At 38.3% G+C, this 23,086-nt stretch overlaps 2 protein-coding genes across 3 annotated transcripts; both read left to right on the top strand.

Moving 5' to 3' along the window:
• The first annotated feature begins 472 nt into the window (after window positions 1-472).
• Window positions 473-2,719, top strand: LOC121809655 (F-box/LRR-repeat protein 14-like). Its single transcript, XM_042210400.1, has 3 exons — window positions 473-631; window positions 906-1,005; window positions 1,090-2,719. Exon 3 carries the CDS (start codon window positions 1,127-1,129, stop codon window positions 2,531-2,533), a length of 1,407 nt encoding a protein of 468 aa, XP_042066334.1. The 5' UTR covers window positions 473-631; window positions 906-1,005; window positions 1,090-1,126; the 3' UTR covers window positions 2,534-2,719.
• A 695-nt stretch (window positions 2,720-3,414) lies between these two features.
• Window positions 3,415-22,766, top strand: LOC121808291 (phospholipid-transporting ATPase 2-like). 2 transcript variants are annotated; one of them, XM_042208699.1, is made up of 25 exons: window positions 3,415-3,591; window positions 4,155-4,392; window positions 4,739-4,952; window positions 5,568-5,684; window positions 6,529-6,621; window positions 6,696-6,870; window positions 8,249-8,415; window positions 8,702-8,806; window positions 9,023-9,120; window positions 9,208-9,350; window positions 9,884-9,980; window positions 15,246-15,355; window positions 15,636-15,800; window positions 16,292-16,446; window positions 16,577-16,657; window positions 16,800-16,920; window positions 18,098-18,204; window positions 19,032-19,163; window positions 19,929-20,082; window positions 20,213-20,330; window positions 20,426-20,599; window positions 20,747-20,798; window positions 21,396-21,523; window positions 21,812-21,962; window positions 22,219-22,766. In XM_042208699.1, the coding sequence occupies exons 2-25, from the start codon at window positions 4,268-4,270 to the stop codon at window positions 22,549-22,551; spliced, it is 3,315 nt and encodes a 1,104-aa protein (XP_042064633.1). In that variant the 5' UTR covers window positions 3,415-3,591; window positions 4,155-4,267; the 3' UTR covers window positions 22,552-22,766. The 2 variants fall into 2 exon arrangements, with proteins under 2 accessions (XP_042064633.1, XP_042064634.1); XM_042208700.1 differs by having other exon boundaries at window positions 4,144-4,392.
• Window positions 22,767-23,086: the final 320 nt, after the last annotated feature.

The raw sequence follows: 23,086 nt of genomic DNA, 5'->3' as shown, positions 1-23,086 counted from the left end.
CTATGATTCTGTTGTAACCATTCACATATAAAAGCAGTCGACGCACACACACATACAAGTCAGTTAGCTCAATCATTTTTCTCATTCTTGTTGTATTCATCAAGAGCTTCTTGCGGTTTTGCTCATTGAATAATCAAGAGATAGCAGATAGATTGAGAGATTGTAATCTTGAGAGTGGAGTGAATAAAGATCCATTTTGTTGTCCGTGGACGTAGATCATCTTTGATCGAACCACGTAAATCCTTGGTGTGTTTTAGTCCATCGCGTTATTGTTGTGTTTGTCGAGCTTCAAACCGTAACAAAAACAATAAAACTATGAAATAAGCAAGTGATAAATTTTAAAGAAATGAAATAATTTAAAACATGGAATCATACCGTCTTGCAAATTTCCGACCTTTTCCGGGGCACCAAAATATGTAGCAATAATTTTCACTCAAACAAGTACACTCCATAATCTAATTTAGTGGACCCACTTAAATTTATCCAATTTACAATTTTGCCGTCGCCTGTGTTTCTCGCCCAATTCTCTCTCTTTTGCGATTTCTACTTTGCATTTACTCCTGTCATTTCTTCTTTCTTCTTCTCGTTTGTGATTTATTGCGGCGGAGCATTTGATTTCCAACACTATTTGGTAGGTCGGCAACCCTGATTTATTGTTTAATTTGATCTGTTATGATAGTCATTTACATAGACGAATGCTTGATTCCGTCCTTATTGTTCTAATCTGAGTTTCGAAGGAGATGCTGCAATCCTTTTAATTTCCAGTTCGCCAGAATCTTCCTCTCTCATATATTGGTCATCGTCATCATCTTCCATTTGCATTTTCACAGGATGCGAGTTTTCTGTCTGATTCATGAATTTCTATTTGCTTTAGCTTTCTAATTTGAGGAAACTTCTGTTTGCAGCATGTGATTTATGTACGAAGGAAGAATTCTGCTTGATCTATTATTCTAGTTGTATCAACAAATTTATAAAGGTCGATTTAGTGAATGGCTGCTTAAAATCGTAAGAATCCTTGCCTGCTTCTCTTTCACAATATCACTTTTGTGTTTCTCCTCCTAGAATTTATTCCTTTTTATTTATTTATAGCTTGCTCATGAGATGATACCCTAGAAATCCAGTATCCATGGATGATTTGCCAGACCTAGTAGCTTGGGACATATTGGAGAGGATAAACACAACGGTGGATAAAAGTGCTATATCTCTAACGTGTAAGCGCCTCCACAAATTGGACAATGTGCAACGGAAATCTATCCGCGTCGGCTGTGGCCTGCGTCCTGCGAATGAGGCATTGGTTTCTCTCTGCAAGCGGTTTCAGAATTTGGAGAAGGTCGAAATCTCTTACTCGGGTTGGATGTCCAAGTTAGGGAAACAGTTGGATGATCGAGGTCTTTACAATCTCTCCATTAGCTGTCCTCGTCTCGCTGATCTTACCTTAAGTTATTGCACTTTTATCACTGATGCTGGTTTGACTCACTTGGCTTCCTGCTCCAATCTCTCTGCCTTGAAGTTGATCTTCACTCCGAGAATCAGTGGATGTGGGATATTATCAGTGGTAGTGGGATGTAAGAAGCTCGCATTGCTGCACCTCATTCGTTGTCTCAATATCACCAGAATGGAATGGCTGGAGTATCTTGGCAAGCTTGAGACGCTTGAAGATCTTTGCATCAAGAATTGCAGGGCAATTGGAGAAGGTGATCTCATTAGATTAGGGCAAACTTGGCAAAGATTGAAACGGTTGCAATTTGAGGTGGATGCGAACTATCGTTACATGAAAGTTTATGACAGGCTAGCAGTGGATCAGTGGCAGAAGCAGTCGGTTCCATGTGACAAGATGACTGAACTTACATTGGTGAACGGGATCATCAGCCCTGGGAGAGGTCTTGCCTGCGTCTTGGGGAAATGCCGGAGCTTGGAAAAGATTCACTTAGACGTGTGTGTCGGGGTGAGAGATTCAGACATTATAGGTTTGGCTCGCAACTCAGGGAGCAGCCTCCGGTCCATCTCACTCCGAGTGCCATCGGATTTCTCACTCCCTCTCCTGATGACCAATTCCATAAGGCTAACAGACAAATGCCTGGAGGCATTGGCTCAGAACTGCACGCGCCTTGAGTCCGTGAGACTATCTTTCTCCGATGGTGACTTCCCCTCCATTTCCTCGTTCTCTCTGCAGGGGATCCTCACGGTGGTGCTCACGTGCCCGATGAGGGAGCTTGCTTTGGATCACGTGTACTCGTTTGATGATGTGGGGATGCAAGCTCTTTGTAGTGCAGAGCATCTTGAAATGGTGGAGCTGACAAGGTGCCAGGAGATTACAGATGAGGGGCTGGAGCTTGCAGCACAGTTTCCTCAGCTGCGAGTCTTGAAGCTCAGCAAATGCCTCGGGGTAAGCGAGGACGGGTTGAAGCCGCTCGTGGGGTCGGGTAAGTTGAAGGTTTTGGCAGTGGATGATTGTCCCCAGATATCTCATAGGGGCGTTGAAGGAGCTGCTGATTCTGTTTCTTTTAAGCGGGATCTCTCGTGGATGCATTAGTTCTAGTTTACGATATACAATTATCTGTTTTCATCTTCTTCAATTCTGCTTTAGATATGTTTTACTACTATCTATTAATTTTTCCCATATGGGCTGGATCTGGATGGCAGAGCTCCAAATTTGGATGATTGTTGAAGTGGAAAATACGGGAAGTGTGGAATCAAACAGTCTACTTTTTTACAACTATCACACCAAATTGTCCCTTCAATAATTAAATCCTTTTAATTTGTTTGGCAATCTCGAAATGGCGATTTTGAGTGAAATTGTGAAAGATAGAGTCACAATTTATCATAAAAAAATAAGTATGCCGGTGATTAATGATTAATACAGTAAGATTAATAAAATGTAATAATAATGTAATAGGAGTAATAAAATAAAGGAAAGACTAGCACAAAAAAAATAAAAATAAATATGCATGAAAGAGATTGCTATGAAAAGGTCAAATTATCAGAAAATCCATGGAAGTTTGAGACCCATATTCTGAAATTTCTCAAATTTGATATAGTTAATTATATCAAACTTTGATAAATATTTTTTTTTCATTTGTCACATTGATTTATATTATTTGGAAGATTGCGTAAATTGTGAAGCCGAAATTAGTGATTTATTTGTGGATACTAGATTGGATAAATATATTTTGAATTTCACCTCAAACATAGCTTTTTCTTAAATCTAATATAATGAATAATTGAAAAAAATATTAAAATTATAATATAACTAGATACTAGTATATTTTAAAGTTTTGACAAATAAAGGAAAATTTTGCATAACATCAAGACTTATTTTTTTCACGTAGTTAATCTTTTTTTTGGAACTGAACTTACTTTAATCTTTTGAAGACACATTATTCCACTATTTTCTTCATTTTCCCAAATGAAGACCATATTTTCATAATTTAAAATATTCAACATCTGGGTCATCATCGTCTTCTTCCTATTCTTTGCGACGAATGAAACTCTTCTTCATTTGCTGCAATTGATTTCTCCAACAGCAGAAAAGAGGAGAGCAATTAGAGTTTGAGATAGCTTTTTGCTTTTCTTAACACAGTTGCAGGAAAGGTAAGAACCCTATATCAGTCAATTGCTTGATTTTTTACATGTATATGGCCACCGAATCACCGATGATCCCCTTTCATCGGTACACCCTCTTACCCGCCTCGTTTAATAAGTAGAAACAACGAATGCTGCGTAATTTTCCTACTCACAATTTCTGTTGCTAATCCTCTTTCATTCACTCCCCTCAATCTTCATAATTTCAGGGCACCAGCACCCGCTGATCTGATTTCACCCTCATGGTTTTATCGAGTGTCCTTTTGTCTGTTGGTTAAACGATCGGGGGTCTTGCACAAGCATTTGCATATTTTGTCTTTCATTTCTTCTTTTATTTTAGTGAATGCGATTATTTGAATTCGTTTAATTTGAGTGTAGCTCAGCCAATTGCGAGTATTAAGAATTTTCCAATTTGCGTGCATGTAACTGCTCTAGCTCTGACTTGGCTGGATTATAGCCCTATAATGATGATTTAATGAGCTTTAGGAGGACTTATCTGCATCCTTTCAACTTTTTATTTAGCACTATTCCGTTGTTCTTTTAGCACTAATAAGAGTTTAGACATATTGCAGGGTGTACAAGTTTCTGAAATTCATAGGGCAATTGCTGCACACTGACTGTCCTTGCGATTCATGTTTGTGTTGATGTGAGCTGGCGTTACTTTGACACATGCAATTGAGTTACCATGAAGCGATATGTATACGTAAATGATGAAAATCTAGTAAAAGATATCTACTGTGACAATCGTATATCAAATAGAAAGTATACCATCTGGAATTTTCTCCCCAAAAATCTATGGGAACAATTCAGGTTAGTGCCTCTATAAAATCATGTGTACCACTGTGTTAAGTTTGATCTGATATTGGTCTTTAGTGTGGAGAAGTCAAACCCACCTCTTTATACATGAACACATATAATTCTTAAGTTCTGTAGCATTTCCGTCACTGCTGCAAACTATACTTCTTTTTTATTCACAGCATCATTTGTTTCCCTAGATCATGGAGATATAATTTAACATTATTCACCTGCGATTTATGGTTTTGACTAACGAATCACTTTCAATTTTCAATCAACTTTATCGACAGCATGTGTACTAAATGTTATATCCTTCCATCTGCCTCCTTTATTAAATGTGTGCTCTATGTTTTATTGGCAGCCGTTTTATGAATCAATACTTTTTGTTGATTGCCTGCCTTCAACTTTGGTCCCTCATCACTCCTGTCAATCCTGCAAGTACTTGGGGTCCCCTTATATTCATATTTGCAGTCTCAGCAAGTAAAGAAGCATGGGATGATTACAATAGATATCTCTCAGATAAGAAAGCAAATGAAAAAGAAGTTTGGATTGTGAGGCAGGGTATCAGAAAGCTTGTACGTAAACTGCATTTGATTTGCTTTTATGTTCTATTTTATTTTACAGTTCCATCCAGCATCTGTTATGAGTTAAGCAGATCACTGAAATATGGTTTCAGTTGTGAAAGTCTTTTCACCTCCATAATTATCAAAAAAGGGGAATTAACGGGCCGGACTTTTTTTTGTTGGTGGGGGTTCACACTCTCAATATTGCAGTGTTTTTTGTTGGCTATCTTCTACTTATCTCTCACTAGAAGTGTCTGTAATGTATTTCCGTACAGGGATATTACCAGTTCAACATTATGCATATACATAAAAGGGCGTTAGGCAACATTTAGGGGGGGGGGGGTGTTGGTCTTGCATTATACTCCATTTACTAGTCATTTGGACATGTTCGCATAAAAATGTTTATTATGTAATTACTTATAGAAAATTAGAAACTGCTTGCAATCAATTCATGTCATGTGTCCAAGAGGTCTTCACGAACAAAAAATTACTGTAGAGGTTTTTTTAGAAGTCACTGCTGCAGTATATTGTCTTTTTATAGAAATGCTTCTTGATTTCTCAACCTATATGATTGTCTTATCCCTCCGACTTTCTCATATTTGGGCCAATTTTATTTTTGTTCCTTAGATTCAAGCCCAAGATATTTGTCTCGGGAACATAGTATGGCTCCGTGAAAATGATGAAGTTCCTTGTGATCTTGTGTTACTTGGCACAGCTGATCCACAAGGGTTTTGCTATGTGGAGGTAAATTGTCTACCCCCCCTCTCTATTTAGGTTCATTTGTTTATTATGAGGTGTTTGGCTTTATTGTCCTATTTATAATAAATGCTGATGTTCATCACTCCGGGGACAGAAACACACATGCTCTAAGGCTCATACTAACTATTTGGTTAGTTCTGTATATTCTAGTATTCCAATATGAACATTTCACTGAACAGATGATCTTTTCCAGAATTTAATCTGTCCCCTAGGGTTGTTGTTGAACTTGTACAAAACACAATATTTATCTGATGCAGTTATACTGGAACCATACGCTCTGGGTATAGCAAGACTATGTTTCTAGAGTTACTACTAACTGCGATGATTAACTTTATAAAGAAATTAAACTATTCACCGTGGTAGGTATTTATATGAGCACAAGTGTGGAAGTGGGGTCTGTGACTAATCTATATAAGTAATGTTAAGTCGAGTGGTCTTTTACCTCAGATTTTCAATCCAGTTTGACAGAAAGAAACAGAGTTGTGTGAGGATCACAAATATACAAGTAAAAAATAGATGCCATATTGTTAGCCATGTTCGAATGAGATCTATTTGAAAGAATCACTATATGGATTAGTTCATCAAATGGTTTTTCTGCAGACAAAAACTGAATCTGAAAGGATAGATGCCTCGGGCTGTTTTAGTTCTGAATCTAAAAACCGAATTTATCCTTGGTTTTCCCCCAAAATTACCGGTGTGTGTGGTGTCCTTGTAAATTGATCATGGCAATCAAATTAGTACTATCTGCTTCTATGCTTTGGGGGGAGAATCTACCTGAATGTGTATGTTCACTTGACGTGTTGATGATAATGATGTGTTTGTCTTCTAGACAGCAGCACTAGATGGAGAAACTGACCTAAAGACACGGTCAATACCTTCTGCTTGCATGGGAATAGATGTTGATTTGTTGCACAAAATCAAGGCAAGACGTTTATATATTTTGAATTATTAATTTACTGTATTATACACATCGTTTAATTCTTGTTCACGTTCCAGGGTGTGATTGAGTGTCCCAGTCCAGATAAGGATATTAGGAGGTTTGATGCAAACATGCGACTGTTTCCTCCATTTCTTGATAATGATGTTTTCCCCTTGACAATTAAAAACACACTTCTTCAATCATGCTACTTAAGGAACACAGAATGGGCATGTGGAGTTGCTGTATACACTGGTAAGTTTATATACCCTCAGGCATCTAAACCTAAACCCAGTGTTGTTATACTTGTTTCATTTTCTTGAATGACATACCCTTTCTCTATTGATGACAAATAGTAGCAAAAGGTCATCTTTTTGGTGGCATCATTGGAACTGATAAAATATACTCCCTCCGTTCCATAGTCGTGGAGGTGTTTCTTTTCGGCACGCGATTTAAGAAAAATTATGTTAGGTAAGTTAAGTAAAGGAAGAATAAAGTAGAAAATGAAAAGGGTAGAGAGATGATGAGAGAATAAAGTAAGAGAGAGTAAAGTAAGTGAGAAAAAATTTATTGACTTTTACTAAAAAGGGAAATGACTCCACTATTATGGAACATACCAAAATGGCAAAATGACTCTACTACTATGGAACGGAGGGAGTATAGTTTAAGTAGCTACTGGTTAGTGCTTTAATGAAAGTAGAGGATTTGTACCATGTATGCGTGGAGATGATCAGGGGCATATGCGGTATAGCTAAAGATTCGTTAGTGTAGCCATTGCGCGGTTTTCATCCATCTTTTAGAGTCTTCCTCTTTATTATGAGACAAACATGTTTATAAGGACATACTGCAAAATTGTTTTATGATTCGGGAAGCAATCTTATATTCCCTCCGTCCACGAAAAATAGACAAGATTGTGAACGGCACGGGTTTTTATGTATAATTGGTAAAGAAAGGGAGAGATAGGAAAACGTAAGAGAGAGGGAGGGAAAAGGTAGTGGAATGAGTGTTAGTGGATTGTGGGGTTCACATTTAGAATGATGTGCAGGGTTAGTATTGGTTGAAAATTTCCTTTTTGAACTTTGTCTATTTTTTGTGGACGGACCAAAATGGCAAAACTTATCTATTTTTCGTGGACGGAGTATATTTTTTATTTAATTGAGTTGAGTTATATTTTGGTTCTAACTTGTCTTTCTTTGTTTTTAAATCTTATCAAGTCTATCAAATGTTAAAGATAAACAATTATAAATCTAGAATATACATGCAAATATAGTTGGTTCCTTGGGTTTAGTGGCATTGGCTGGCCCCATAGTTTAAAAAGTGACCGTGACATTCTTTTGGTCCACTGTACATAAGGTTTCGACATCTCTGTCAATGGGAAGAAAGCGGCTTCTGCATACTTCTAAGTTCTAACTAAAGAAACATTTGTTAGATGTACAACTCACTTCTGCTTGGTTTTCATTATTCTTATCTGGTCACATACCTAAACTTTCTCTAGTTTTATATGTTCCAATGTCATAGTTCTCAAGTTTTTGGCTGTACATTTTATTTCTACAAGCCGTATTACTTACCTTCTTTGTTAGTCAGAGATCAAAGTAAATTTCTGGCGTAAGTCTCCATCTATTTCTAATTTCAGGCAATCAAACCAAGCTAGGCATGTGTAGGGGTATACCTGAACCAAAGCTTACAGCTGTAGATGCCATGATTGACAAATTGACTGGAGCAATATTCGTTTTCCAGATAGTTGTCGTCATTGTTCTAGGCATAGCTGGGAATGTTTGGAAGGACACAGAAGGGAGGAAGGTATATCTCTTTAAATAGCTTGTTAAATTCCGTTCTTGCTCCTGCTCTTAAGTTATTAGATCAACATGCAAGAGAATGTGAACTTTAATGGGAATCCTAGAAGAATGTCTTTGTGGAAGCAAATAGTTACAGAACTTATATTTGTAGGTGACTTTTTGTTCAAGGACGTGTTTAGATGAAAGATAATGATCATATCTGTTAATATACATTGCTAACATGCCACACCTTTGATACGCCTTGGTTCTTTTTAGCATCTGATGCAAACATCTTGATCCATCTTTTGTAGCTATGGTATGTTCGATATCCAAAAGAAGGTCCTTGGTACGAGTTTCTGGTCATCCCGCTTCGATTTGAACTACTTTGCTCCATCATGATTCCTATATCCATAAAGGTAAGCTTTTGAGTTTTATAGTTATCTTATTTTCATGTCTTTAGATTGGGGTTCTGATGCAGTGATGCTTATTCTAAAGCTATGCTTGTATATTTATGCTTAAAAGAAACTAGAAAGAATAAATGTATTTATTATGCGAATTCCAACATGTGTTGCTGCATGTCTATATAACATATAAGGACATATATGAGGACTGTCGAATGGTCTTTGTTGCAGGTGTCCTTAGATCTAGTTAAAAGCTTGTATGCCAAATTTATAGATTGGGATGACCAGATGGTTGATCCAGAAACAGGGATTCGGTCGAATGCAACTAAGTAAGAAACTGAGAATGCACTTGTAATTACTGTTGCCTAAATATACATGCAATTCTGATTTACTTATTGTTTTTTTATTGTTGACAGCACAGCAATCAGTGAGGACTTGGGACAAGTTGAATATATATTGACAGATAAGACAGGAACTCTTACTGAAAATAAAATGATCTTTAAAAGATGCTGCATAAGTGGGAGATTTTATGGGAATGAGAGTGGGGATGCCTTGACAGGTAAGTCTTTTAATTCTCCTCATGCATTAATCATAGCTCTGACTGAGAGTGTGGTGATCTATGAGGTTATAGTTGCATGCTTTGGAGTACATTGACTTAAAACCAGTTTGCTTAAGAAAGGACTTCCTGTTGCATTGAAGTTTAGATTCTTCATCTAGTCTTGCAACTGAAACCTTGTCACCCACATTTATAGCTGCAGCAGACAGAATATTTTTTAGTGTGAGGCTTTTCTTGATTAGTTAGTGGGCCTAGGTTTCTGTCTGCTACTGCTTCATCTGGAAAACATTACCTTGGATTAGGAAATGCGAATTACGATACTAAAATAGATGCATGAGTCTTGAGATGTCATCATAAAGTGCATTCAGATTTAGTACCTGACAATAGGTTTAGTTTCCATAACAAAAAAGTGTAGGAAAGATTCGTGATGGCATAGTGTCAGCTTAAGCGAAAATATTAATTGGCTGATGCCTGGTGTATCTCTAGTATTATTCATAATGTAGCTTACATTTATACCCAGATTCTGTGATATGCAGATGCCCAGCTGCTTAATGATGTATCCACTGGGTCTGCTGATGTCATTAAATTTCTCAAAGTTATGGCCATATGCAATACTGTAATTCCTGTACGAAGGTAACTATATCAACTTATATGTTAAATCTGGCTGTGAATAATGTTGGGATTTGCACACAAGGCTTTCACACACTCAAGAAGATCACACACACACTCACTGTTGTATGAGATCACACAATGCAGAAACACACACACTCACACTTTGAGTATTGAAGATGATAATCTTGGAGAGAAACTGGAAAACTCTTTATTGATAAAACTACTAACTACATACACGGTTTATGAGCTATTTAAAGCTCTACAAACAAGTAGCAACTGCTACTAACTAACTACAACAAGAATCAAGAAAACAAGAAGAATAACCGCTACATCTCAGCTAACTAACTGCTGCTCCAACGGCTAGTTTCTCTAGGTTGATTCTTCCTTCTCGGCTCAAGACCGAACTCCCTTCTCGGCTCAAGACCGAACTCCCTTCTCGGCTCAAAACCGAACTCCCTTCTCGGCTCAAAACCGAACTCCCTTCTCGGCTAGTTCCAGCTCAAAGCCGAGCTTCCTTATCGGCTAGTTCCAGCTCAAAGCCGAGCTTCCTTCTTCTGCCTTCTTCTTCCAACTGAAATGAGCACTCCATTATTACAATTCTCCACCTGAGGGCTCATCTCAGTTCTTGCACAAACATTGATCAACTTCTTGCAATGATCAAACTTGTCTCTACCTAGAGACTTTGTTAGCATGTCAGCCGGATTGTGCAAGGTGTTAATCTTAATCACCTTCACTCTCCCCTTCTCAATCTCGTCTCTAATAAAATGCAACTTTATGTCTATGTGCTTGCTCCTTTCATGAAAATCCGGATGTTTAGCCAAGCACATAGCTGAGCTGCTGTCACAATGAATCACCATTGTCTTTTGGTCAAAACCAAAGTCAGAAATCACTCCCTGAATCCAAAAGCTCTCCTGTACAGCTGCAGTGAGAGCTATATACTCTGACTCTGTTGTTGAGAGAGCAACAACACTTTGCAAACCTGATTTCCAGCTGATTACAGTTCCAAACATGGTGAAAAGATAACCTGTTTGGGACTTTCTGTTGTCCAGGTTTGCAGCATAGTCTGCATCACAATAGCCCTGCACAACCTCCTCAGATTCACCTTCCCAGCCATTGAAGACAATTCCCCAGTCACTGGTTGACTTCATGTACCTCAATATCCACTTAAGAGCATTCCAATGCTCCTTCCCCGGGTCAGCCATGTATCTGCTAGTCACTGAGATAGCATGTGCCAGATCTGGTCTGGTACAGATCATAGTATACATAACACTTTCAACCACACTAGCATAAGGAATAGACTCCATCTCCTCAGCCTCTTGCTTAGATTTAGGGGCCTGCTCCTTTGAAAGCTTAAAACTCTGGGACAGAGGAGTTGATGCAGCTTTTGCATTTTCCATTTTGAATCTCTGCAAAACTTTCTCAATATAGTCAGTTTGAAGCATCCACAGCTTCTTGCAGCCTCTGTCTCTCTGAATGTGTATGCCTAGGATCTTCCTTGACTCTCCTAGATCCTTCATTTCAAAGCTAGACTTGAAATCCTCCTTGACTTGCTGAATTTCTGTCATAGAAGGTCCTGCAAGTAGCATATCATCCACATAGAGCAATAGATAGGCAATAGGTGTTTTGCCCTTCCTCTTGATGTAGATGCAATCATCAAACTCTGATCTAATGAAGCCAATCTTCTTCATTTGTGCATCAAACTTCTTGTTCCACTGTCTAGGACTTTGCTTAAGACCATAAAGACTCTTTTGTAGCAAGCACACCTTGCTTTCTTCACCACTCTTCACATAGCCCTCTGGCTGATCCATGAAGATAGTCTCCTCTAGGTCTCCATTTAGGAAGGCAGTCTTCACATCAAGCTGCTGCAATTCCCAATCTAGCTGATTCACCACAGCCAACAAAATCCTAATAGAAGTGTGCTTAACCACCGGAGCAAACACCTCATTGAAGTCAACTCCTTCTTGCTGTGTAAATCCCCTTGCCACCAGCCTTGCTTTGAACCTGATTCTGTCTTTATCAGTGGTCTCTACCTTCTTTTTAAACAACCACTTGCAACTGATCAGCTTCCTCTCCTTTCCATCTGTATTCAGCTTGGATTTGTCCACCAAAATCCAGGTTTTGTTCTTGAGTAAAGACTCTATTTCTTCATTCATGGCTTCTATCCATCTCTCTCTGTCTTTGCTTCTCATGGCCTCTTTATAGGTGAGAGGATCAGCAATATCAATACTCTCAGCAGCACACAGTGCATAATAGACCATATCTGCAAATTTCTCAGGAGGCTTTGCATTTCTCCTTCCCCTATCTCTTGCAATCTGGTACTCTCTGGTAGGATCTGCTGTGGGCTCATCATTTCTTCTACCTTGAGCTGGAGCACCATCACCCTCTGGATCAGGTTCATTTTCTGAGTCAGTGACTCCACCTGCTCCTAGGCCAACTCCCATAGGCTCCACCTTGAAGAAATCACTCTCAACTTCACTGGAGTCACTGGAGTCCAGCTTATCTTTCAAGTAGGACATCTGATCCTCCAAGAACACCACATCCCTACTCACCACCACCTTCTGCCTACCAGGCTCAATACACCAGAGCCTATACCCCTTAACACCCCTCTGATATCCCAGCAAGATACATTTCAGAGCCCTAGCTTCAAGCTTACTTTGCCTAGCATGAGCATAGGCTGCACACCCAAACACCTTGTATTTTGAGTAGTCACTATGAGCTCCATACCACATGTAATCAGGAGTTTCAAATTTCAGGGCAGTAGATGGGCATTTATTGATGAGATAGGCTGCTGTATACACCGCCTCTCCCCAGAACCTGCTGCTCAAACCAGAACCAAGAAGCAGGCACCTCACCCTCTCTAGGATAGTCCTATTCATCCTCTCCACAACACCATTTTGCTGGGGATTACCAGGAACAGTACGGTGCCTCTTCATACCCTTCTCTTTGCAAAATATATCAAATTCAGCAGACAAGAATTCCAAGCCATTGTCAGTTCTTAAACATTTAACACTCCTTCCTTTCTCTAGCTCCACCTCCTTACACCATATCTTGAACTTAGTGAGTGTTTCAGATTTTTCCTTAAGAATATATACCCACAACTTCCTTGTATAGTCATCAATGATAGCTAGATAATACTTTCCTCCACCAATTGAACACACCGGTGAAGGCCCCCAAAGATCACTATGTATGTAGTCTAAAGGGGCTGTAGAAGAGTGAATACCTGTAGGATAGGGTGCCTTCTTTGCTTTTCCAAGTATACACTGCTCACAGGGGTCCATCTTGTTGAAATCTCCAGAGATCAGGCCCTTCTTGATGAGTTCTTTCAAGCTTCCTTCTGCTGGATGGCCCAGCCTCTTGTGCCATAGCATTAGGGAATCATCTGACACAGCATTGCTTTCTCCATCAACAGCCTTAGCCTTCAAATAATAGAGAATATGCTCTCTGTCAGCCTCCATCATCACTGCATCTCCAGATTTCACAAACAATTTTCCTTGACTCATTAATATAGTGAACCCCCTCTGCTCCAGCATTCCCAATGAGATGAGGTTCCTCTTCACTTCTGGAATATACCTCACCCCAGTCAGGATCTTCACAGAGCCATCTTGTAGGCTTAGCTTCACCTTCCCTATCCTTTTTATCTGACAAGTATGATTATTTCCAAGAACAACCGTACCCGATGCTTCTTGAAGATCATGAAACCAGCTTCTATTGGGGCACATATGGAAGCTGCACCCCGAGTCCATTATCCACCTGTGACTGACCCCACTGTCACTAATATTCATAAGTTGAGCCGGGGGATCAGCACTCTCCACACAATCAGATTGGTTGTGTCCCTCAGAGGCCATCTTTCTCTTCCATGCATGACAATCTTTCTTCAAATGTCCAGGTTTCTTGCACCAATAACAAGCTCTGGTTTCCTTCTGAGCATCAGAACTTGAGGGTTTAGGGCCCTCAAACTTCTTCTTGAAGTTCTGCTTCTTGAACTTCTTCACATTCAAGGCCTCTGCAGCTTGAACACTGGAGCTTGCAGAGCCTCTGTTGGCTGTCTTCTGGAGTTCTTTGGCCATCAAGGCTGAATAGACTTCTGCATAGGTGATAGGTTTATCTCTTCCATAGATAATTGCATCACTTAACTGGTCATACGAGCTAGGCAAGACATTCAATGTGAGAATGGCCTTGTCCTCATCTGAAATCTTGACATCAACAGATCCCAGGTCATCAATGATCTTGTTGAACTCCTCTAGCTGCTCAATGATGGACCTATCTCCAGAAAAACTATAGGCATACAGCCTCTTCTTGAGATACAGCCGGTTAGCCAAGGATTTGGCCAAGTAAACTTCATCCAACTTGTCCAAGATCTCCACCGCAGTCTTGGCTTCTTGAACATCCCTCAAGACCTTATCTCCAAGGCACAGAATCACTGCAGAATGTGCCTTGAGCTGCATCTCCTCCATCTTTGCCTGAGCTTTATCATCAAGCACTGGAGCCTTTCCTTTCTCCTCTGGTTTTGCAAGAACTGCGGCCAAGCCTTGTTGAATCAAAACCGCCTTCATCTTCATCTTCCACAGGCTATAATCATTCTTGCCTGTGAACTTTTCTGCATCAAGCCTTGCTGCCATCTCTGAAACCGTTTGATCCTCTGCAAATCAGCTTCAATATCCCTTCCCACAGACGGCGCCACTTGTTGGGATTTGCACACAAGGCTTTCACACACTCAAGAAGATCACACACACACTCACTGTTGTATGAGATCACACAATGCAGAAACACACACACTCACACTTTGAGTATTGAAGATGATAATCTTGGAGAGAAACTGGAAAACTCTTTATTGATAAAACTACTAACTACATACACGGTTTATGAGCTATTTAAAGCTCTACAAACAAGTAGCAACTGCTACTAACTAACTACAACAAGAATCAAGAAAACAAGAAGAATAACCGCTACATCTCAGCTAACTAACTGCTGCTCCAACGGCTAGTTTCTCTAGGTTGATTCTTCCTTCTCGGCTCAAGACCGAACTCCCTTCTCGGCTCAAGACCGAACTCCCTTCTCGGCTCAAAACCGAACTCCCTTCTCGGCTAGTTCCAGCTCAAAGCCGAGCTTCCTTCTCGGCTAGTTCCAGCTCAAAGCCGAGCTTCCTTCTCGGCTAGTTCCAGCTCAAAGCCGAGCTTCCTTCTTCTGCCTTCTTCTTCCAACTGAAATGAGCACTCCATTATTACAAATAATTATTTTCTCCTCTACTGATCTCTGACCGAATTTTCTTTCTGTGACTCTGTACAGCAAAAGTGGGACAATTTCATACAAGGCACTATCCCAAGATGAAGAAGCCCTTGTATGTGCTGCTTCCCGTTTGCGCATGATTTTTGCGAATAAAAATGGGAATATTCTTGGTAAGTGTAGATGTTATCAGGGTATGGATGGGTGATGGGCTTGGGGCCCTCCTGCCTACCCTCCAAGATTATCTGCAGCAAACATGTAGACACACACGTGCACATATATATTATGTTTATGTATAATGTATTAGTTTAGTCGTTGTGACTTGATAACTTTGAGGTCAGGAAAGAGGCCACATTTCCCTTCCAATGCACAATTTGTAAAGGATTATTGGGACACTTAAAGATTGATAACTTAATTTGTGCATGAGATTCTTATAAACTTTCCTGATTGCAGATATCAACTTCAATGCATCTCCATTGCGATATGAAGTGCTAGACACTCTGGAGTTCACATCTGACAGGAAAAGAATGTCAGTGGTGGTTAGGGACTGCCAAAGTGGAGAAATCTTTCTCTTGTCAAAAGGAGCAGATGAAACTATTCTTCCTCTTACCTATTCTGGTAATCTCATTTTTATTTCCATGGGTGCTATTGTTGTTCGATTGGCTATAGTTTGTAGGAAACTTTGCGTCGATTGATCTATAAATTTCAGCCCTTTCTAGTTCTGAAATTATGGTTAGAATTTAGTTCAGCTAGGAAAGCCAGTTTGGCTTGTGAAATAGGTTGCGTGCATCATATAATTTTGTTCCTTGCTCTCAATGATTGTTTCACGCTAAATTAAAAAGCTAAATGCATAAATTATCTCTTCTAAACTGTTATCCTTCATGTGAGTCTCAAAGTCATTTGATTTGATTTTTGTTTCTCTCTTGTATTGGTCTATAAGCTTCTTGGCATATATGCACAATATGTTGGATGCGTTTGATCTGTATCCTCCAGTTTCTTGTTTTTCTCCTGAGAAAATATTAGCTGTAGGTAGGTGTTGTCCATATTTAAATTATCTTTGTACAGTAGGATGGAATTTTTTGTAATATCTAACAGATAGATTATGTCAGGGCAACAGGTTAGGACTTTTGCAGAAGCTGTAGAACAGTATGCTCAAATGGGTCTGAGAACATTGTGCCTTGCTTGGCGCAAACTAGAGGAGGGAGAATATCAGGAATGGGCTTCTATGTTTAAAGAGGCTAATAGTACTCTAGTTGATAGAGAGGTGAATCAAGATACTGCTTTAGTTTTCTTGGATTCCTATTTGCTCTTGATTTCCAAACAATCTGCATTGGGTCAATTTTCTGTTTGAATTCCATAGAAATTATATTTACACTGCTTACTCTATTTTTCAGTGGAGAGTAGCTGAAGTCTGCCAAAGATTAGAGCATGATCTTGAGATCCTTGGTGTAGCTGCCATAGAGGATCGTCTACAGGTGACAATGCCTGCTCATGAAACACCTTGCAGTTTGATGATAATATAATATATTCATATACATGTATTTCCATTGGTCACAAACATATGTAATCTGTCGAACAAAATGTTTTACCAGTACTTCTACTTTGGTAACAATGCAGGAGGGTGTTCCAGAGACAATTGAAACTCTTAGGAAAGCTGGAATAAATTTTTGGATGTTGACTGGGGACAAGATGAACACAGCTATACAAATTGCTCTTTCCTGCAATTTTGTGTCTCCAGGTTATCCTTTTTCATATCTTCACATATTTCTGCTGTGGTAATGGTTTGTCACGAAACGTTCAACAGATATATGTTGCAGTTATGCAAAGACAATTTGATGAAGTTTGGACAAAAAAGAAGGGGTATTCTTAAAGATTATTGCAGAAATTGTTAAAATGGGGTTCTACAAGCATTAATGTTACTTGAGATCTATCAGCCATCTAGAATTTCTATTTCTTCTCCAGTTTGCCATTGTTTCATTCTTGCTATTGTTCATATATGCAAAGATAACTCAAGCAAACACATAAAAATTTTCTCGATTTCCAAACTCATTTTGCAAAAATAGTACTATCAGTAACTCTTTTTTAGTATTTACAGAGTGGCCATAACAAACACATTTCTTTCTTCACTATTTTTACCACATACTTATTTACTCTAGATTTCGAGACAAAAGATTTCAGCTAGGTTATAAAAAATTAGTTTTTCTCCTGAAATGCACACCATGTTTCTGTGATGGTGTGAATTTAGCGAATCATGTTGGGAATCTTTCTTCTTTTTCATACTCCCTCCATCCCATGGTAGTTGAGTTGTATTCCTTTTTTGTTTGTCCCAAGATAGTTGAGTCATTTCCCTTTTTGGTAAAAACTTTATTTCGTATCTTACTCTACTCTCTCTTCACCTCTCTTACTTTCCTCTCTCCACTTTAACCATTAACAAATCAATTTCTTAAATGTCCCGCCCAAAAGAAATGCCCCAACTACCTTGGGATGGAGGGAGTATTATTTTTTTCTTTTGGGTAGTGTGCATAAAAAACACTTTTTGATTGTGTTGAGAAAAATTAACCTTGCCTGGTAGGTCATATATGTTTATTAGACTTGAAGGAATCAGTTGTATGACAAGAAGATAAAAAAAAATAACTTTGTAGTGGACTAAACTGCGTTTGCTTGTTATTAACAAAAACCATATGGCTCTTCAACTTTAGTCTCTTAACTAGCATCTGTTGTTCCACATGTCTTCTGAGTCTGATGCTTCATATCAAAGCTTGTGTATTAATAGTACTCTCTTTACTCTTAATGATTCTTTTTTTTGTCTCAGCCTGTGGCTGAACCTTTTCCACCTGAAATTTCTTTAACTATGGCTTTTTTTGTTTCTGCTACTAAATTTACATATTTCAAATTACTTTGTGCATTATTAACAGAGCCTAAAGGCCAGCTTCTGATTATTGATGGGAAAACTGAGGATGAAGTATGTAGAAGCTTGGAACGAGTTTTGCTAACTACGAGAATCACAGAGTCTGAACCCAAGGTATGAATTTTCCATTTCTTCTGAAACTAGATTAACTGCAACTTTTGCCAACTTAGTTTTGTGCTTCTAATTTTAATTGAGTTAATCATTTTACGTGTACAAAATTTTTTTATGTGCAAATTGTATTGCATTTGTCTTTTCTAGAACATGTACCAGTAGGTTTTGTAGCTTAACATTATTTGATGCCTTATATTAGTTTTTATGATTGTGTTCTTTCTTCTCTCATCTATCATATGTGTTTACTATGAGCCCTGCGTCTGTTTTAGTGCTACCAAATCTGATCCTGGTATCCTGGCATGATAAAAGGATTGGTGGCAACTGTTATTATATGCTTTTCTATGGCTTGGCTGAAAATCTTATCATTTCTGGAAAAGCATCCTAAAGTTTTCCGTCTTATTTACACTTGTGGTCCCTTTTTCGAGTTTATTTTCTATGAGCCATAAGGAGGGAATTTGAGAGATGTCACAGCTTTGAAACTTAGTTTGTCCTGGTACCAAATGAAATATAATTGGTTTATTCCACTATATCATCAACTTGGTAAAATTAAAACATTGAGTACACCTAATTCTATCATCTCCAGCTAAGTACTGATAGCTGTGATTCTGTAAAAGATATGTGTGACTGATACGTTGATAGCAGCATGGTCAAGTCAAGAATTGTTTCTAAAATGGTCTATACTGTATCTGCATCTTACACATTTTGTACCCAGTAAAGATTCCTAGGAGTTCTCTTAACAAAAGACACGTAGAGAGCAAAGGGCCCCTATCTGCACTTGTTACATTTGTGTCTGGAATAGAGATGTTATGAGAGATATTTTGTTGAAGCAGGATGTAGCTTTTGTTGTTGATGGCTGGGCTCTTGAAATTGCCCTCAAGCATTACCGCAAAGCTTTCACAGAACTTGCGATTTTGTCACGAACAGCTATTTGCTGTCGTGTTACTCCATCCCAGAAGGCTCAGGTATGTGACTCCTCTTCTAGCTACTTTCTGATGGATAATATTACAATCAACTATATGCATACACCAAGTACATTTAGTGATATTTAAAAAGAATGTCACATTTTTCAAGCTTTAATGATTTTATAGATTTTTTATGACGTATAATTTTTGAATTACCATGGAAAAGTATATATCTCCAATCCAAGCAGCAACTAATATTCTGGAATCGCCAAAAATGTAGTTTGAAAAATTTATAGAAACGACTATATGCTTTTGCTACATATTGCAAACATTGACGTCTGTCATCTCGTCATGCCACTTATCCTTCGTGACTATACAAAAATGTGATGTTTTTGCGTCCATTTGTGAACCCCAAAAGAGAAAATAGAATCTTATGTCTACAGGGGGTGGTAATAATAACACTTTCCCCAGTAGAACTTATTAACCAGGCTTCTTTGTGTATACATTTACACACATTAATGAATTTCTTTTATATTAGTGCTATTTATATATTATTAATACTTATTTCATGTAAATCATTTTTATATACTACATTACTGCTTTTTATGACAATCGTAGATCATTCAAAAATCAATGTTACAGATTGGTGTTCAGTTCACACAGGGGGAGAAATTCCCCTGTATATGTTCTGAAATTCTGTACAAACATTTTCTTTGAAATTAGTTTATCTTTCTAACTGGAATAACCATTTCACCATTATTATTACTCTTGTTTCCTGACGTTTTTTAGCAAGATATGACTGAAACTTTCATTTAATTTTTTCAGCTGGTAGAACTTTTGAAGTTATGTGATTACAGAACTCTGGCCATTGGGGATGGTGGAAACGATGTGAGGATGATCCAACAAGCCGACATAGGGGTTGGCATAAGTGGAAGAGAAGGACTGCAGGCAGCCAGGGCAGCTGATTATAGCATCGGAAGTAAGATCTTTGTTAACGTTTTAGGTTTCCATACTTGCATTCAAGTAATACTTCAGAAATTTGTTTTAGTGGACTCACGGTAATATATTCTTACTAAAATTTGTTATGTCACCATATTCTTCACTTGCAGAATTCAGATTTTTGAAAAGACTGATACTTGTGCATGGACGCTATTCATACAACCGCACAGCATTTCTTTCCCAATATTCCTTCTATAAGTCGTTGTTGATATGTTTTATCCAGATCTTGTAAGTTCTTTAACTTGCTAACTTGCTCACATACATTCACTTGAGGAGCAAAGGAGTACATGATTTCCTTGTGTGCTAACAGTACAATCTTCCAGTTCCTCTTTCATTTCAGGTGTCTCTGGAACCAGTCTATTCAACTCAGTCAGCTTGATGGCTTATAATGTGTTTTACACAAGTGTTCCGGTTCTGGTCAGTGTTCTCGACAAAGATCTTAGTGAAAGAACTGTAATGCAACATCCCCAGATACTATTTTATTGCCAAGCAGGAAGGTTCAATTCCGTACTCTCTTAAAACTTAAAAAGCTATTTCACTTGTTTCCAAGAGATTGCACTTGCAGTAAATAAACATTCATGAATTTTCTGTTCTTTTGTTACTTGTTTCTTTTACTTTGACTGACTTAACTAAAACTGAATCAGACTTCTTAACCCAAGCACATTTGCTGGATGGTTCGGGCGGTCTCTTTTCCATGTGAGTGTCTTTTTAATTTGATGCCCTTTTCCTCTTCTCTTTCTCGTATACAACATACTTTGACAAGTTTGCAAGTGAATGGAGGACTTATCTTCAGATATACAGAGTATTTATTTCAAACAAAAAGAACACATTCGTACACACATATACATAGAGGAGATCAAACAAAGTGGATAAAATGGTTACTCAATCATGCTCTTATCATTGCTCTGCAAAATAAATTAATTTGTGTATAAAATTTGGGATTAAATACTCCAAGAAAGAGTTCCCTAGGGGACGTTCAAGGGGTGATGACTATAATGTTTCATACCCCACCACTCCTGCCTCCCCCTGGTAAAAGGAAAATACTCCACCAAGAAAGAACTAGGGTTTTTTTTTGCATGAAGCTTAGATAGAAATGTGAGACCTATAATTTTGGCTGTACCATGCATAACACTTGCAACTATAAGTGACACCTTATTCTAGCAATATGCCTCAGAGCAAATGTTGAGTATTTTTAGTCCACAACCCATATCTGTTTTCTGACCTAGTATATGTTAGTATGCGGAAGTTTCATTTTTCCTTAATAAGGTACTTGATACTACTCTGATTCTCTAGGCAATTGTTGTTTTCGTCATCACCATACATTCCTATGCTTTTGAGAAAAGTGAGATGGAGGAGGTAGCAATGGTTGCACTGTCTGGATGCATTTGGTTGCAGGCATTTGTCGTTGCATTGGAGACCAAGTGAGTAGCTTAATACCAAAACTTTGCTAAGAGTAAGCATGTGAAAAAAAAATCTACATTCTTGGCTGACCTCACTATTACCCCCACCCCTTACCCCCTCTTTAAAGGTTTTGGAAAATGCACTTCAAGTTTGTTGAATTTATTATTTCCAACATTAAGTTGGTTAAGCAAATAGTAGTTGAATCGGTCGTTGATTACTATAGGTGTATAGTTTGTATACTATCATCATGCTTACTGGCACTGCTATATTTGAGTTTGATTGACACAACTTTCCTTTGTTGTTTACAGTTCTTTTACGATTTTGCAACACCTGGCAATATGGGGCAATCTTCTTGGTTTTTATGTCATCAACTGGATTGTTAGTGCCATCCCAGCATCAGGAATGTACACAATAATGTTTCGTTTGTGCAAGCAGCCGTCTTACTGGATTACAATGATTGTGAGTCATCTTTTCCTCTCTTTTTTTTCTTTATTTTTGTCCCTTTAAAGTTCTTTACTATATAGACCACAATGACATACTCGTCTGAACACTATTTCACATGGAGTACGAAACATGATTGCATGCTTATATGATAATCAGTTATATCATTTTGTCCGATTGCCCCAACATTCTCTCTCTCGCTCAACGTTACTTTCAGTATGTAGGCAAGTTTACTTGGCGTATGTGCTAACCAAAAGCCGAATTGCTATGTCAGCTTATTGTAGCAACAGGAATGGGGCCTGTTCTGGCACTGAAGTACTTGAGATACACATATAGGTCAAGCAAAATCAACATACTCCAGCAGGCAGAGCGTTTGGGAGGGCCGATCCTTTCGCTGGGAATCATAGAGCCTCAGTCAAGATCCTCCTTGGACAAAGATCTTGCCCCTCTCTCTATAACACAACCAAAGAACCGCACTTCTGTATATGAACCTCTCTTGTCAGAATCTCCTAGCGCCACGAGACGCTCTATCGCACCCGCACAGAGATTCGATTATTTCCAGTCACAGTCCCCACTCGCTTCTACTCATACAAGAAAGGATAACTGAGGCTGAGACATATACCGTGTATAGTAGTTGGTTAGCACTGATTCGTCATATATTTCATGTCTATTAGTTAGACTTAGGAGGCGCATTACTCAAATTATTTTAGTCCAGATTTTTTTAAAAAAATTCCATGGCTCACCTTTTTGGGTTTACAGCTTAGAGACCATTATGAATTGTATATTTCGTTATTTAAATATATTTCTCTAAATTTTAAACTAGAGCATATATAGGTGTAATATGGTAGATGAGATTCTACTACTGTCTACTATAGAGGACATTATTCTCGATAATGTTTATCTACATTTTTTGTTGGAAAACCTCTCATCTTTAAACTAACAACAAAGTTTCAAATTCATTCCCAAATATATCTTGTTCAAAACTAAAAACTGTTATTTTTAAAGTCTATTGCTGGACCCAAAACTTGGCAACCCATCATCTTAACAAAACAAACATAAATCTGCCAGTCCAATCACTGTTTCTAATGGGGAAAGCAAGTTTCAAATTATCGTCATCAAATCATTTTGTTTTTTGTGATTTC

Source organism: Salvia splendens, chromosome 6 (assembly GCF_004379255.2).
Source record: "Salvia splendens isolate huo1 chromosome 6, SspV2, whole genome shotgun sequence".
Lineage (NCBI taxonomy): Eukaryota > Viridiplantae > Streptophyta > Magnoliopsida > Lamiales > Lamiaceae > Salvia > Salvia splendens.
The sequence above is the reverse complement of the archived record's forward strand: the minus strand, read 5'-3'. Positions and strand labels throughout refer to the sequence as shown.